This window comes from Pangasianodon hypophthalmus, chromosome 12 (genome assembly GCF_027358585.1).
Source record: "Pangasianodon hypophthalmus isolate fPanHyp1 chromosome 12, fPanHyp1.pri, whole genome shotgun sequence".
Taxonomy (NCBI): Eukaryota; Metazoa; Chordata; class Actinopteri; order Siluriformes; family Pangasiidae; genus Pangasianodon; species Pangasianodon hypophthalmus.
The window spans coordinates 17,262,963-17,276,614 of NC_069721.1; the positions used below are offsets into that span (position 1 = coordinate 17,262,963).

Below are 13,652 nucleotides of genomic sequence, written 5' to 3' on the forward strand. Positions count from 1 at the left end.
TTGATCTAATAAAGTTTATTTTCTTAAAAATGACCAGTTTCCTTTTTCTTTTGTTTTCTAGGAAATTAAACCCTTTTTGAATTCACACTAGCATCTACATAATGGTTATTGAATACTTCACAATATATTAAGTCTAGATGTTATGGTACATGCATACAATTGCGGCGGCATGAGAAGCCACAGTCACCACATTACACAGAGATGGGGATGAAGAGAGGGGCAAAAAAGACAATGAGGCCGTAGAGACTTGTGTTTCAGCTTCGAAGGGCCTTAAAACATGGCAAACTCCAGCAATGCTTTTCAATTATATTCATCACTCAAACAGGCACATAATGGGCCAAAAGAAAATAATATAGTCTAATAAAACTGGGAGATATACTCATCACTGTCCATGAAATTAATTCTATGGACAAGAATAAAAGCGTAAGTGAAGCAAGACTTCACAAAAATTAATAAACGTTCCAGTGTTCACAAACACTTCCATTTCCTTTGGGACCTTATTAGCACTTTAACGTCTGGTTAGAAATCACTTTTCCAAACATTTAGGCAGACATTTATATCTGGGGGAAAAAAAATAAAATAAAAAATAGGAGGACAGGGAAATGTCCCTGTTTGTCTAAATGGCAGTGAAAGGTGAAGCAAATACTGTGAGCTGTGGGACCACACGTAGGCTTTATAAGAGTCACAGCCAGAGGAAAGTTTATAAAAATTAATTAAAAAAAGAAAAAAAAAAAAAAAAAAGGCAAAATAAATAATAAAAAGAAAAAAAAACCCCACCACACATTGACAACTGCTTCACACCTTGCCTATCGAAAACCATAGCTGGAGGACATTGTAGTGTTTTCAATTTTTTTTTTCTTTTCACTATTCCTCTTTCACAGAAAGAATTTATATGCTGAGACACAGTATGATTACAAGCCTAACATGCGCTAACGAAAATATTAATAACAATAATAATTATAATATATAATAAAATAAAAGACATTCAAATACTGTAAGATTTTTGCTTGAAAATACAAAACTACATGAGAAAGCATTAAAATCATATTTGTTGATCAGAATAACATTAACGTTTAAAAAAAAAAAAAAAAAAAAGAAAGAAAGAAAAAAAAAAAAGAAAAAAAAAAGCAAGTGCTAACCACATTTTTTTAAATTTTTTTATACCATACATATAACCAGCAAATCTGTTACCTAGAAACAGTTGCCAAGGAAGCCATGTCATCATGGCTCTCCCTCTTATCCAGGCAGCGTCTCTGGGGGAGGGGTGATGGCTGTGTGTTTCTGGCCACTGTTACGTCTGTACAAAACTGCAAAAGAACTTCACCTGAACCTGCACGCATCAGAGACTGCACAGGCTTATCGGTTTGGACGCTTCCATCGTTCTTCTGCTGAAAGTTGACACCACTGTCATCTCTTCTCTTAATCTCCAAAATCCTGAGTCAACATATTGCTTCTCTGTGCAGCTCTTAACTCTTCCAAAGCTTTAGTCAACTATTAACTCTTTGCAGATTGAGAGCCAACTGAAAATGAACAGGGAATCTCTCGCATCCGCTTGCATCAGAACCCTTTTAGCAATATAGAGACATCTCTATCCAGCAAACAGGCAGAGATCCAAAGGAGTCCCATGTCTCCACTCAAAATGGTTTCCTTTACCATACAACAATTTATTCAAGTCTAAAAAGTCTGTTGTCCTGTCGCGTTGTACGAAGAGTCTTTCTAAGACCAAAGTTATAGAAGCTCTTGCTTTGTAGACAGGATAAATTAAAGACCAGGGTGCTGAGATGGAGAACAGGTTGAGCCTCAGTTGTGTTGTAATGTGTTAGACTCTATAGGAGGTGCCGAGTCATACAGAGTGTCCGTGTCATGTGTCGGCTCTCCAGCTAATGTGCAAGGGTTTGACAGCGTTCCCGCACCACAGTCACAGAAAAACCTACATAGATTAGATCAGGCATGCATGGATTAGGCAATATTCAACAAAAAATGTTAATTATATAGTTCAGTTAAGATCATATACTCTTTAGCACAGAGTTAGCAAATGAGTGGCTTATAGGAACCTGGATTATGAACAACAAAACCGCAGGACTAACCTATCATGTCGTATAAACTCGACATCATGCCCTTGGTGGCACTTCTTAATACAGTTCACGCAGATTGCATTTCTGTCTGTTGTGTTACAGGTGTGGCACCTGAATCCGCAAAGAGAAAAAGGAAATTACTTTAATACACAGTAAACTTAAAATTCCAAGCATGTTTCAATGAGGTGATCACCACACCAGTTACTGTACCTGTAAAAATCGTGCATGGGATAGCTGGTGTAACTGGAAATCTTGTACAGGCACTGACCTCTGCTCACAGCTTTCTCTATGGCATCCTGATTGTTCATGATTTTGTTGTCTGAAGGATTAACAAGGAACAGCTGCATTAGATGTCAACCAGCAAAAACAGACAAACAGCAGTTATGGCGTTCAATAACGATAATTACCTTTCATTGTGACATTGACACCAGAGGCAAGAAACAGCCCTCCAAATCTATTATTGAATATTTGATTGCCTTCTAAAGTTGCTGTAGCATGGTTTGTTATCTCAATACCTAAAAAGAAGAAATTATAAATAAATGATTGCAGTCATAAAGTGTGTAACATGATCACTAGAAAAACAAAATTTTGTTTCTGTAAAAAAAAAAAAAAAAAAAAAAGCGCATACAACAGCCAACTGACCTGCAGCAAAGCCATCAAATATTCGGTTCTTCCTCAACACTGGGTGACTGTTGGTACTAATGAGGACACCAGCCTGAGCATTTCTGAAGATGTCATTTTCCTCCAACAATCCTGGACACAGAAACATTTATAGCAGTGTTTAAACCCATAATCATAGATCACACTGGTCCAACACACTGCTGTTAATTTGCATTTGTAAAGACTTCACTTTCTTGTGCCTTACCCCTTCCGCCGTTGAATATGCAGATACCGCCATCCCGGCCATCATGGATCTTGTTCCTACGTAGGGTGGGGTTGCTGTCGGTCTTGATCCATACTCCTGCCATGGCATTGTCAAATATCTCATTGTCCTCAATGAAGCCCAACCCTGAGGAAAAAAATGCCTTAAATGTTAAACACTGGTCTTCTGTATTACAAGCAGATCCATAATCCAAAAATAGTTGCATTAGCTGCACTGTCACGGCCCAAATACAGCCAAAGGAGGGGAGGGAAGGAGAGAGAGAGGGAAAAAACAAACAACAAACAAAAAAAAGGATTGGCCAGTTTGGGCTCAGAGCTCCATTAATTGTGGAATGGAGGAGGGAGGTGCCACATAATTAACTTACCAGAGTTGTAAACAAGAATGCCTCCATTCTGCCCTCCCCAGATTTTGTTTCGTCTAATCTTAGGGTTGCTTCCAGTTCTGTGTCAACACAAAAAAAGTTTGGATACGTTGTAGGTATGAACCATAAATATTTGATAATATATATTTGTAATAGACGAGTCCTCACACACACACACACACACACACACACACACACACAAATCCACCGAGATAACAGGCACAAACTTCAGTGATTGCATACCCTACCTGATTTGTACACCAGAGTACATGTGGTTGTAGATATCATTATCTTCCAATACTCCATGACCATTATCATAGAAATACACTCCAACCTATGAACAGAAATCACTCAGAACTCAGAATGAAAGTCATAAATCACAAAGTAAAGGAAGACATGAGATGGAAAAGGTGAAGGATCTCCCCACCTGTTTGCCACTGTGTATCCGGTTCCGCCTGAGCACCGGTGTGCTCCCTGTGGTCACCCACACTCCTGCCAGAGTGTTGCTATATACTTCATTCTCCTCAATAACACCCTGGCCCTTCTCGTGCTACAAACACATGTGAGCATTACACACACCATTAAGCAAGACCCCAAAACATTGCTGGATATAATTGCAGCCATTCTATAACAATTAAAGCTAGATAAAGTTATCCATAAAAATACGGTTACCCTCCTAATTAAATAAACCTATACTCACCACATAGATTCCTCCATGCTGCCCATCATGTATCTTGTTGTGTCTGACTATAGGGCAGCTGTTAGTTCGGATCTGAATGCCAGCCAGGGCGTTTCCATAAATATCATTGCCCTCTATGAGACCTCTGCCATCACCAAATATGTAAACGCCCCCTTGGTTTCCATTGAAGATGGCATTACCCCTGGAGGAAAAATACAACACATTACTGAGCAACTGTAGTCTTGTAACAGTTAAGACAAAAGTAAGCATCTCTAGCATACCCTGTCCATTATTTAATCTGAATACATACATCAGAAAACCAAACTAAATGAAATGGACAAATAAGGAACACTAACCTAATGGTGGGGTCACTGTTTGACGTGATCCACACACCAGCAAAGTTATTAGCGTAGATCTTATTCTCTATGAACTGGCCCCGGCCCTTCTCGTGGACGTAGATGCCTCCTGTTTGGCCATGGTGAATCTCACAGCGCACCACTGTGGGGTTGGCATACGCCTTTACCTCAAAACCTGCAATTCTGTTTCTGTGGATGTTGCAGCTCTCAAAGTAGCCCTGTAGAGGGAGACAAAAAAGTGTTTTCACTTAATGGCTGGTAGAGAGCAATGAGATCATAAAGTCAAAATGGAGCCTTGATCCTACCATGCCATGGTCAAATGTGAACACGCCAACATCTCTGCCATGATGGATATGGTTCCTCCTGATGATGGGGTTGCCATGGTTTTTCACCCAGATCCCCGCTAATGCATTGTTGGAGATTTCATTATCTTCATAAATGCCCTAGAAACGTCAAACAAACCCAATTACAACGCCAGCTCTCTACTGTTGGCCCCAGCACATCTTACAATTTTAAAAGTGTTCACTGTCCTACATAACCTGATGTTATTTTGCTTATATATTTATTAAAATGTCTACTTTGACTTTCAATAAATGGTGAATATTCATGCATTGTAAGGACACCACTGGTTTTTAAATAGGGATTACACTTAAACAACCACCCACGCATGTAGTTATGAGTAACTACACAGCAGCAATACAGTGTTACATTAGATATAATATCCTTCAGGGCTGTCTAGTTATAATAAGTATAAGTAAATGCTTACTGCTTAAACCTCCTGAGTCCACAAGAGGGCTCCCTTGAATAATCAGCTATTACAAGTAAACATTGCAGTCATCTACAAGTCTGGCAAAAATACCAACAAACTTGTGACTTCACCACAATAGCCATGTTACTGCCATGACTAACTGAAAATGTTGAACAAATAAAGCAGTTAATGTTTACTAGCTTCAAACGTGTGTATCCAAACACAAGACCAGTAGGTCCTGTTGTGGTGGCAAATATTAAATTTTCCAGACTGCATTATGCGGTACCACATTAAGGCAGTACCTGTGTAGCCGTCTAATTTCAGCACACTGGGTATTAAATCATGTAGGGCACTGGTACATGCATGCACCCATGGAGCTGTGCACTGACTGACTGGTTGGGGTTAGTTTTTACAATACATTTAGACAATAGTCTTTACTCAGGAGTGTATTCATTTCCACACATTATATTTACATTCCATGTGGTTGAGCACTTCCTCTTCAAAACAGAAGCTAACATTTATTTTAGCATATTTCAAGCCTAAATCATTTCCATCTCCATTGTTTAAAGAAAAACACTGGAAATATTTGTGGAAATATTTATTATGATCTCAAAGAAAAGTGATATCAGTTTTTGCCAATGTTCAGCTAAAAGTTAGACTCCAAGCTCCAGAATGCAATGCAGCGACACAACACAGTTGCCCTGTGTTAGGTAGGGAGCATAGTCAGCAACAAACTCGGCTCAGCTAGTTAGTGATCTAGAAGATGACAAGCTCAATGGTTTTATCTGAGTACTATTAGCGTTAAATTTGAGGCTTTGTACCCCTGTCAGTCTGAGCTAGAGTGTACAGATGAGGAGGTGGGTGAGCTGGTCTCTTTAGGCAGAAATGAAGCAAGGGCTAATACCCACTGCCATCTGCATCAGTACCAAGATCCTGCTGGAAGTTTTTACTCTCATGCGGGCAGTCAGAAATAAAGATCAAAGAGAATAAGCACACAGCCAGCGTGACCACTACTTAGCCCACTGAACAGTTATAAATATTGTTATGCAAGTTGTTTTGAGTGGGTTTTTCTTCTGATGAAATGATGACACAATTATAGTCAACTTCATCAATAATACTCTGCTGCTGATGGCCCTAAAAAAAAGCGAGAACCAGCTCTGCATGGTACTGCAGGTTTTGATCTGCCTCTTACCTGCGCATGGTCGGTGATGTAGAGCCCCACATTTTCACAGTCACTGATGTTGCAGTGCTTGATGGTGGGACATGCACCTTGGCCACTTACACACACCGCTGACCCCACTGTAAAATCACAGGGACAATCTCCATGAAGTAAAGTACATAGACTAGTGAAGCTCAAGTAGCAAATATGCAAAGAGTCTAGAATATAAAATTAGCAGCGACTTATTAGGTACATTTTGATATTTACTCCAATACAAGGAGACTACTACATTTATTAATTTTTCAAGCTCTTAAATGAAAGATTTATTTTGCAAGCTTTAAAACATTCACTTACATTCTGAGCAAACAGGGCCAAGTTGGGTTAACAAAGAATAAAACACATTAAGACGTGAGGTTACCTGTGCAGGTGCTGCGGATAATGCAGTGGTCAATATTCGGGCTGCAGTTCACTGTGATCTCCAGGCAGTGGTGTGCATTGTGGTGCTGAGCTGATTTATCATCTGGGTTAAACTGTGTGTGAAACAAAATATTTAGTTATCCTGCCACCTTAGTTAGAACAAGGAGTTTAAAAACCTGGGAGGGATATGCAAGACTTACCCTAATGGTCATGTAACCTACATATGCATCTTCTGACCCCTCCATAAACACAAATGTTGAATCTCTAGTGTTCTCAATGACAACTTTATCAGCTACTTTTCCAGGAGCTGTTTATTAAAAAAAAAAAAAAAAAAAAAAAAAGGAGAAAATATTTCAGATCCGTTATCTGGCACACATCAGAAATGTATTTGAATTGCTCTAGTTAAAAACTAGACTCACCTGCACCGATCATCGTAATGGGAGACTCGATGTAGATCCATTCATCTGTGTAGATTCCAGAATGAACGAATATCAGCCCATCAAAGTGGGCCTCCTGTACTCCTCCTAATGCATCCTCAATGGTGTCATAGTACTGCAAACCAGATATATCAAAATATTAGGTTTGGTATATGGGTTGGATAAGCAAGCCATGTATATGTATTTATTTATTTATTTATTTATTCATTCAGAAAAAGGCAACAAGAATTTCATACCAGCATATTCTCTCTGCCTTTGTATCTGGCTGGATTGCTGTAAAAATGTTCTGCAAAGCCAGGCTTTACATGTGCACCTTTATACTGTTTTTATAAAAAAAAAAAATAAAAAAAAAAAAAATAAAAAAAGGTTAACAATTAAATTACTGCATAGACCCAAAAAGACCAAAGCAATATGTTCAATGTTCAGTTGTGACTCAAATGGCAGAAGATATAAATCCTTCACCCCCACCACCCTTTTTTTTTTTTTTTAAAGAATGTCCCGGGACATTTCACAAGACACTCATACCAGTTGCTGAAAGCTTTCCTTCCATGGGTTCGGCTGCTCATATTCTTCAGGGTTTATCTGGTAGAATTTCCCTGGCTCTGGATGCATCATGGGCCGTGTGTATTCAAACACCTCCATGTACAATCTCTTCCTGTGGTACACATCAAGAAAAAACATCCAAATGAACTGGAACTACAATAATAAATAAAACAAGGTCAATAAGGTTCTTTATAGACAATCAAAAAATATTAGCTGAATATTACATTATGCTTCACTATGTGAACCCGTTACAGTAAATTTATTACTATTTTTATACATCTAATTCAAATTTCTACTGTAGAGCATTAAACATTAATATTCCTGTGATCACACTAATCTCATGATTCAACACCCACAGACACTCATCTGGAACATCATACTGCAATACAAAATGCTGATGTGATTTGTCTGTTGGCTTATTTTCATATTATAGCTTTCTGTACAATCAGTACTGCAAAGGGCAACAAGCAGCATATTGTGTAGCAACGTAAATACAATGTGCAGGAATGCTTCTTATTTAAGAGCGACAAAACAGACTGAAGATTACCTATAAAAACTAAATAGTCCAAAATCGATTGCTTACCAGAGAATAGGGTCGTTAGCTAGCTCACTAAAGCGCTTGCAGACACAAGCAGCCTGGCACAGGTCTTGCTCCAGCAGGTAGGAAAAAATCTTCAGGACCACCTCATCTGGAAGCTTTTCTTGTAGATACTGTTCTGCAGGGGAAGCTAGAGGATAGGACAGGACAGAAATTAAACCAGAGTGCCGCTGCTGTCCTTTTATTGTCCTACCTCATTTATGCTAATGTAGAACAACTGACATGCCTGCGATCTATGAAATTCAAATAAGACACGCACATGAAACAGAAACAGAACAGTCCACGGCTTAATGCTGTTAAAACCACTGAGCGTCAAGCAGTTAATAAACAAAACTGCACAGACCAGAGCTTCCCGGGATTCACAGTGAGAAATCTGTACCAGCACCCCTGCACCAATATTAATACAAATTCTTACAGGGAAAGAGAGAGAGAGGAGAGAAGAGAGAGGGGAAGGGAAAGGGGAAAAAAAAATATCAAACTTCTAGAATCTGACAGTAAGAGGGCATTTTATTATTTATCATTTGAGAGTTGTGATGAAGACCCTTTAATTCCTCTCCTTAGCAACAGTAACTTACAAACTGTATATGTTGGTCTTGCATGAAATAAAACAACGGCAAAGAAACCACTATATGCTTATAGATATTAAATTAGTGAATCACCGTTAGGACACCATGATAATGAAATGTACAGAAGCATTTCACAGACCAAGGACAGTACAGAAATGTGAAGGAAATCTGAATACTACCTATTAGTTGTTCATAAAACTGAGAGCAGTAAGGGCTAAAGTATTTGGCATTTCTTTTCTTCAAGTGTCTATCCCCTGTCAAATCCCTATAAAAGATGTTACATCTATATTTTCAGAGCAATGAGAAGTCATCATACGTTTCTTCACTCACCTGGAAGGTCTTGGGACTTCCCTGACACTCGGGCACGTTTTGCTCTATGACCAAAGGTTTCTGTGGCTGAAGTGGAGGCTCCCTGCAAACAGGAATGTAAAGACAATCTGAAATCAATTCTGACACTAAATGTTTCAATCACTTACATTACTAAATCTTCCATTTAAATACTATAACTTTTGTTCAGCTCCAAGCGTGTTATGATTTTTTAACTATGCCACCATTCACATGCAGGCAAAAATTATTTTAACCAGTGATATCATGATCCCCCATGCCCCGCCGCCAACAGAAAACCCTGCCAGCTATATGTAAGTGTAAGGGCTAAGCCTGTTTCACTCAGAAACACCCCACTTTACAGAAGAAACTGTGTTATGATTTTCATTTCATGGTGTCTTTTACTGTGTTTAAAAGAGCATGTACAAATGTACATATGTAAGGTGTGGTGTTTGCTTCCCCAGCTGATTGTTACCTCCATACTGCTTTTTGTGGGACACGCGGTTCTCTTGGGCAACAAGGACTTTCTGCGGAGTTGGTATGGACTGTTTTGAGCTCCTGGACCAGATTCTTCTGCAACCATATCTGCAGGGACGTCCTCATCTGCAAAGACGAGGGACAAAAGAAGAAAAACCTCAATCAGCTTTGCATTTCACATTCTACAGTAGGACCTCTCACCCTCTACAGCTATGCTGTAAAATTATAGTATTTTTCCCCTTTCTGGGAGATTTCAGTGGGGAAAGGTTGCCTGGGGGTGGGTAACCCCTTTTATAATGCTGTCCTCCGGGGAAAACGTCGCAGCCAAACTCACAGTTACTGAGAAGCCCACTAAAAAGTCAAAACTAGATTAGCTGTAACAGAGCAGGACAGACGTGTAAAAATAGATACACGCTCGCAGGAAAATCATCCGAGGCCTACAACAAAAACCACTGATCTAAATGCAAAGGGCTAGGGAATCGTGTCACTTCGTCTATAGTGGCAGACTTGATGTTGCAAAAAAATTGAAAATAAGACAATGACCACCTTACAACTATTCTTCTGCAAATTAGGACTATCCATCAAATTCTGTCTTGAACCTAATAAACTACTAAATCTGCAGATTTTTTTTTTTTTTTTTGCATTAGATACTAACCCGTACTGCAGAATCCCTACCTGTTCATCACCTCTGTGTGCGAATGCCCTACCTACCTGCTGTACTGATCACCTGAGAGGTCTACAGTCTGTTCCTCCCTACTGCACATTTGGTACCTGGAGACAACATCCAAAATTTAAAGATAAACAACATAAAAGATGCTCTAGTCTTATGTACTGTCACTGGAAATAACTTTTCTCCTCTTACACCTATATCAGGCAAGCCTAATCAGTGGCAAAAGGTGACAAGATGTCAAAATGCTTAATATTGTCTGAGTCCATGTCACTGCATTTCCAACAGTAAAGTGGTTTTTGCAATACTGATAGGTAAACATGAAGTTCATGGTCTTCTCTAAAAAGTAACATGTTGGCTGATTTATGGCTACATGTACAACATGGTACAGAATATACTTTACTAATGGACGGGGTTTGCATGTTCAGACATGCAACTGAAATGTATTTGTCAAAATGAATGAATCAACACCTGAATGTGGATCAAAAACATAATGACTTAATATTATATAACAAACACATTAACTACTATCAGAACCGAGTGCCTGTCGATATCTGATATATGGACTATATCCTTACAGTTAACCAGCCTAGGCTCTGCAAGCTTCTATTACCAAGTTATATGAAACATCACAGGCTGGATAATAATATTCTTTAGTACAGTTCATGCCCTGTGTTGTGCAAGTTAACACCACATGTTCACAGAATACAAGCCAATCTGAAACCAACCCAGTGTTTCAGGGCAGTATCAGACTTGATACTCATTGTTGGCCCAATGCATCCTTATTAAAGAATATGAAAGGTGATTGCACTTATCATATACGAAATCATATGAAAAACAGTGCATGCACTACAGACAGACAGCCAGCATGGTTAATAATAATGGACTACGAGTTACTGCAAATAGGAAACCAACTGACTGATCAGCTCAGCTGATCAGCCCACTTGCAATCAACTAACAATAAAAATGTCTGACAACCCCAATACAAAGACCAACAATACCCACAGAGGTAGGTCTACCTTCCAGGGTTACGTGTTTGTGGGCGACCGAAGCCACAAAACACCCACCAGACGACGATCCTTGTTGGCTGAAAAGGGTTAAACCGATGCTTTCTGATCACCACATAAAGTAGTCTATGGCTGCAAGCAAACCGAGGCCTTGTCGACCGAGATGTTTAGTGAAACCATGGCGTTTCCAGTTAGCTACCTACTGTTGACATGAACCTTAAGACCAACACTGGCTGGCTTGACAGTTACCCAGCATAAACAAATGCAATCCTGAAATACGAGCAATTCTTTTCACACTGCTTCAGCGTGAACCCAACTGCGTAGTTGCTGGTGGCTAGTTAGCTTAATTACTCACCGAGCTAGCTAGCTAGCTACTGTGCAATCTGTTTGAAATAAAACAACAGCGAATTTAAACAATGCTGCAACCCAGTAGGCACAGTTTTACACGCACACACTGTGTATCCTTCCTTCTTTTCTGTAACACTCATTTGGATATTTTGTTTGCCTGACAAGCTTGACGGTGGCTAGAGAGAGAGAGATAGATAGATAGTTAGCTAACAAACTAGCTAGCATTAGCTATCACTACATATACAACCCCCCCTCCAAAATGGCAGCCCACCGGCTAGCTAGCTAACCAGCTGCGCAACGCAGATTTAATATCCAAACACAAGTTTTTGTTGTTCCCTGAACAATAAAACACACTATTTAGGATGTGTGTCCATTCAAGGCGTTATTTATTTAATTGAACGTCCAGCAACTTAACAATGACTCTGAGTTTTAGCTCTAATCCCAGCGTTAGCAGAGAAGCTAATATTTGTAAGCCTAAACAAAGCGCGGCCTGGCCTGGCCTGTATGGCGCGGTCTATATAAGCCTCGATGTTTCCTGCTGAAGCGTCTCACTCTTCGAGGCTTTGGAACAGCCGGCTCGTGGAAAACCACGCCGACGCAACTGCGTGAAAAGATTATAAAATGAGGATATCGTCGTTATGTGGTGGCGTGTTCAGCGCGCCTCACCTCTTTCGCCGTTGTTCCTCTCGGGCTGCACCGGGCGCGGCCTCGATACTCGCCTGGGTCTTCTGTTGGTCGCTCTGACGGAGTTCATTTGGCGAGTTGATTTTTTTTGTTTGTTTGTTTCAAAAACTCACAACGCTTTCCTCTAACGTTCCTCTTCCGTCGTTAACATGGGGGTCCTCGGTTTCAAATCAACCAACTCAAATGCGTAAACACTTCAAATTTCGCTGACGGAGAGCTAGTTTTTTTTTTTTTTTTCGGGGTGTTGGGACAGCTCCCCCTGTGCTGCTCGGTGCTGGAGCTCGGTGTCTCTCTCTCGCGCAGGAGGAGCCATTAACGCTAACGCACTCACAGACAGCGCGCGCGCGCACGCGAGAGCCAGAGAGGGAGGGGGAGGACATCACAAGGGATCCCTCTATTCGCCAATGGAACACACGCACTGCATCCGCTCGCGCTCCGAATTACACTTGTGCATCCTCTAGCCCTCTTCTGTAGCCTCTCAATAAACAACCCTAAATATCAGCAGAGGGTATGGGCGTCACGTGATTCTAAATACTCTATATACTATAACGTGAACGCACAACACGTATGCGTACGTGATTAAAATGACGTCAGATGTTAGCTTAAAAAACCTCCCTTAACCTCCCAGAGCTGGGCGATATGACAATACTGTATCGTTACCGCGATATACTAGCATCAAGTTACACATTTTTTGAGTATTGTCAGCATTATGACGTGTCACTGCTTTTTTACATGCTAACAAGTAATTAAGACTGGCTGGTCTAGTCTGTTTTATGTAATTAACTTATCAGTCCAAATGACATACGTTTATTTAATTTATTACTTTATTTATTTGTAAATGTCATACCTATAAACACTAGACGTGAGGCGGAAATAAATCCAGAACAGTGCACCAATGCACACACATATTCACATTTATTCCTGCTTAGGAGTAATATAGCACACCTACCGGCATGGGCTTTTTCAGGTTGGGAGAAACTGAGGAGAACAGATAGCAAAATTTGTTGTGGGCTTTATCTGGTTGAATTTAGGCCCACATACCACCACGGCCCACTCCCCTCAAATGGCCCTTAAGCTGCAAACTCATGCCAGAGCTCAGCCTAATGCTGTTTCACACAAGACTGCGAAAAAAAACTGTGCCAGAATTAAACCAGAAGGGCCTAAAGTAAGCCAGATCTCGCCCAGATTTTGTTGCTAACTGTTGCCTCCCACCGGTGGTGTTGGGGACTCGAATCCCACCTCTGCTCTGCGTGCACAGAGTTTGAATGTTCTCCCCATGCTTTGGGGGTTTCCTCCTGGTACTCTGGTTTCCTCCCCAGTCCA

General features: G+C 40.3%; 1 protein-coding gene across 2 annotated transcripts; it reads right to left on the reverse strand.

Annotated features, from left to right (window-relative positions):
* On the reverse strand, positions 1-12,676 carry fbxo11b (F-box protein 11b). 2 transcript variants are annotated; one of them, XM_053238652.1, is made up of 23 exons: positions 12,312-12,676; positions 10,335-10,394; positions 9,622-9,749; positions 9,153-9,234; positions 8,242-8,386; positions 7,641-7,770; positions 7,352-7,435; positions 7,098-7,230; positions 6,879-6,985; positions 6,680-6,791; positions 6,295-6,401; positions 4,660-4,797; positions 4,355-4,572; positions 4,020-4,200; positions 3,747-3,869; positions 3,568-3,653; positions 3,323-3,399; positions 2,941-3,084; positions 2,718-2,828; positions 2,483-2,590; positions 2,286-2,394; positions 2,088-2,186; positions 1-1,930 (listed from the first exon to the last, which is right to left on the reverse strand). In XM_053238652.1, exons 3-23 carry the CDS (start codon positions 9,727-9,729, stop codon positions 1,801-1,803), a joined length of 2,532 nt encoding a protein of 843 aa, XP_053094627.1. In that variant the 5' UTR covers positions 9,730-9,749; positions 10,335-10,394; positions 12,312-12,676; the 3' UTR covers positions 1-1,800. The 2 variants fall into 2 exon arrangements, with proteins under 2 accessions (XP_053094627.1, XP_026771434.3); XM_026915633.3 differs by lacking the exon at positions 10,335-10,394 and having other exon boundaries at positions 12,312-12,674.
* Between the last annotated feature and the right edge of the window lie 976 nt (positions 12,677-13,652).

Coding starts and splice junctions, on each gene's coding strand:
- fbxo11b (XM_026915633.3), bottom strand. CDS start 12,399: ATGAACTCCGTCAGAGCGACCAACAGAAGACCCAGGCGAGTATCGAGG. Junction 2,829..2,940: donor CATATTCAACGGCGGAAGGG/GTAAGGCACAAG, acceptor TTCTGTGTCCAG/GATTGTTGGAGGAAAATGAC. Junction 2,591..2,717: donor ATTTGATGGCTTTGCTGCAG/GTCAGTTGGCTG, acceptor TCTTCTTTTTAG/GTATTGAGATAACAAACCAT.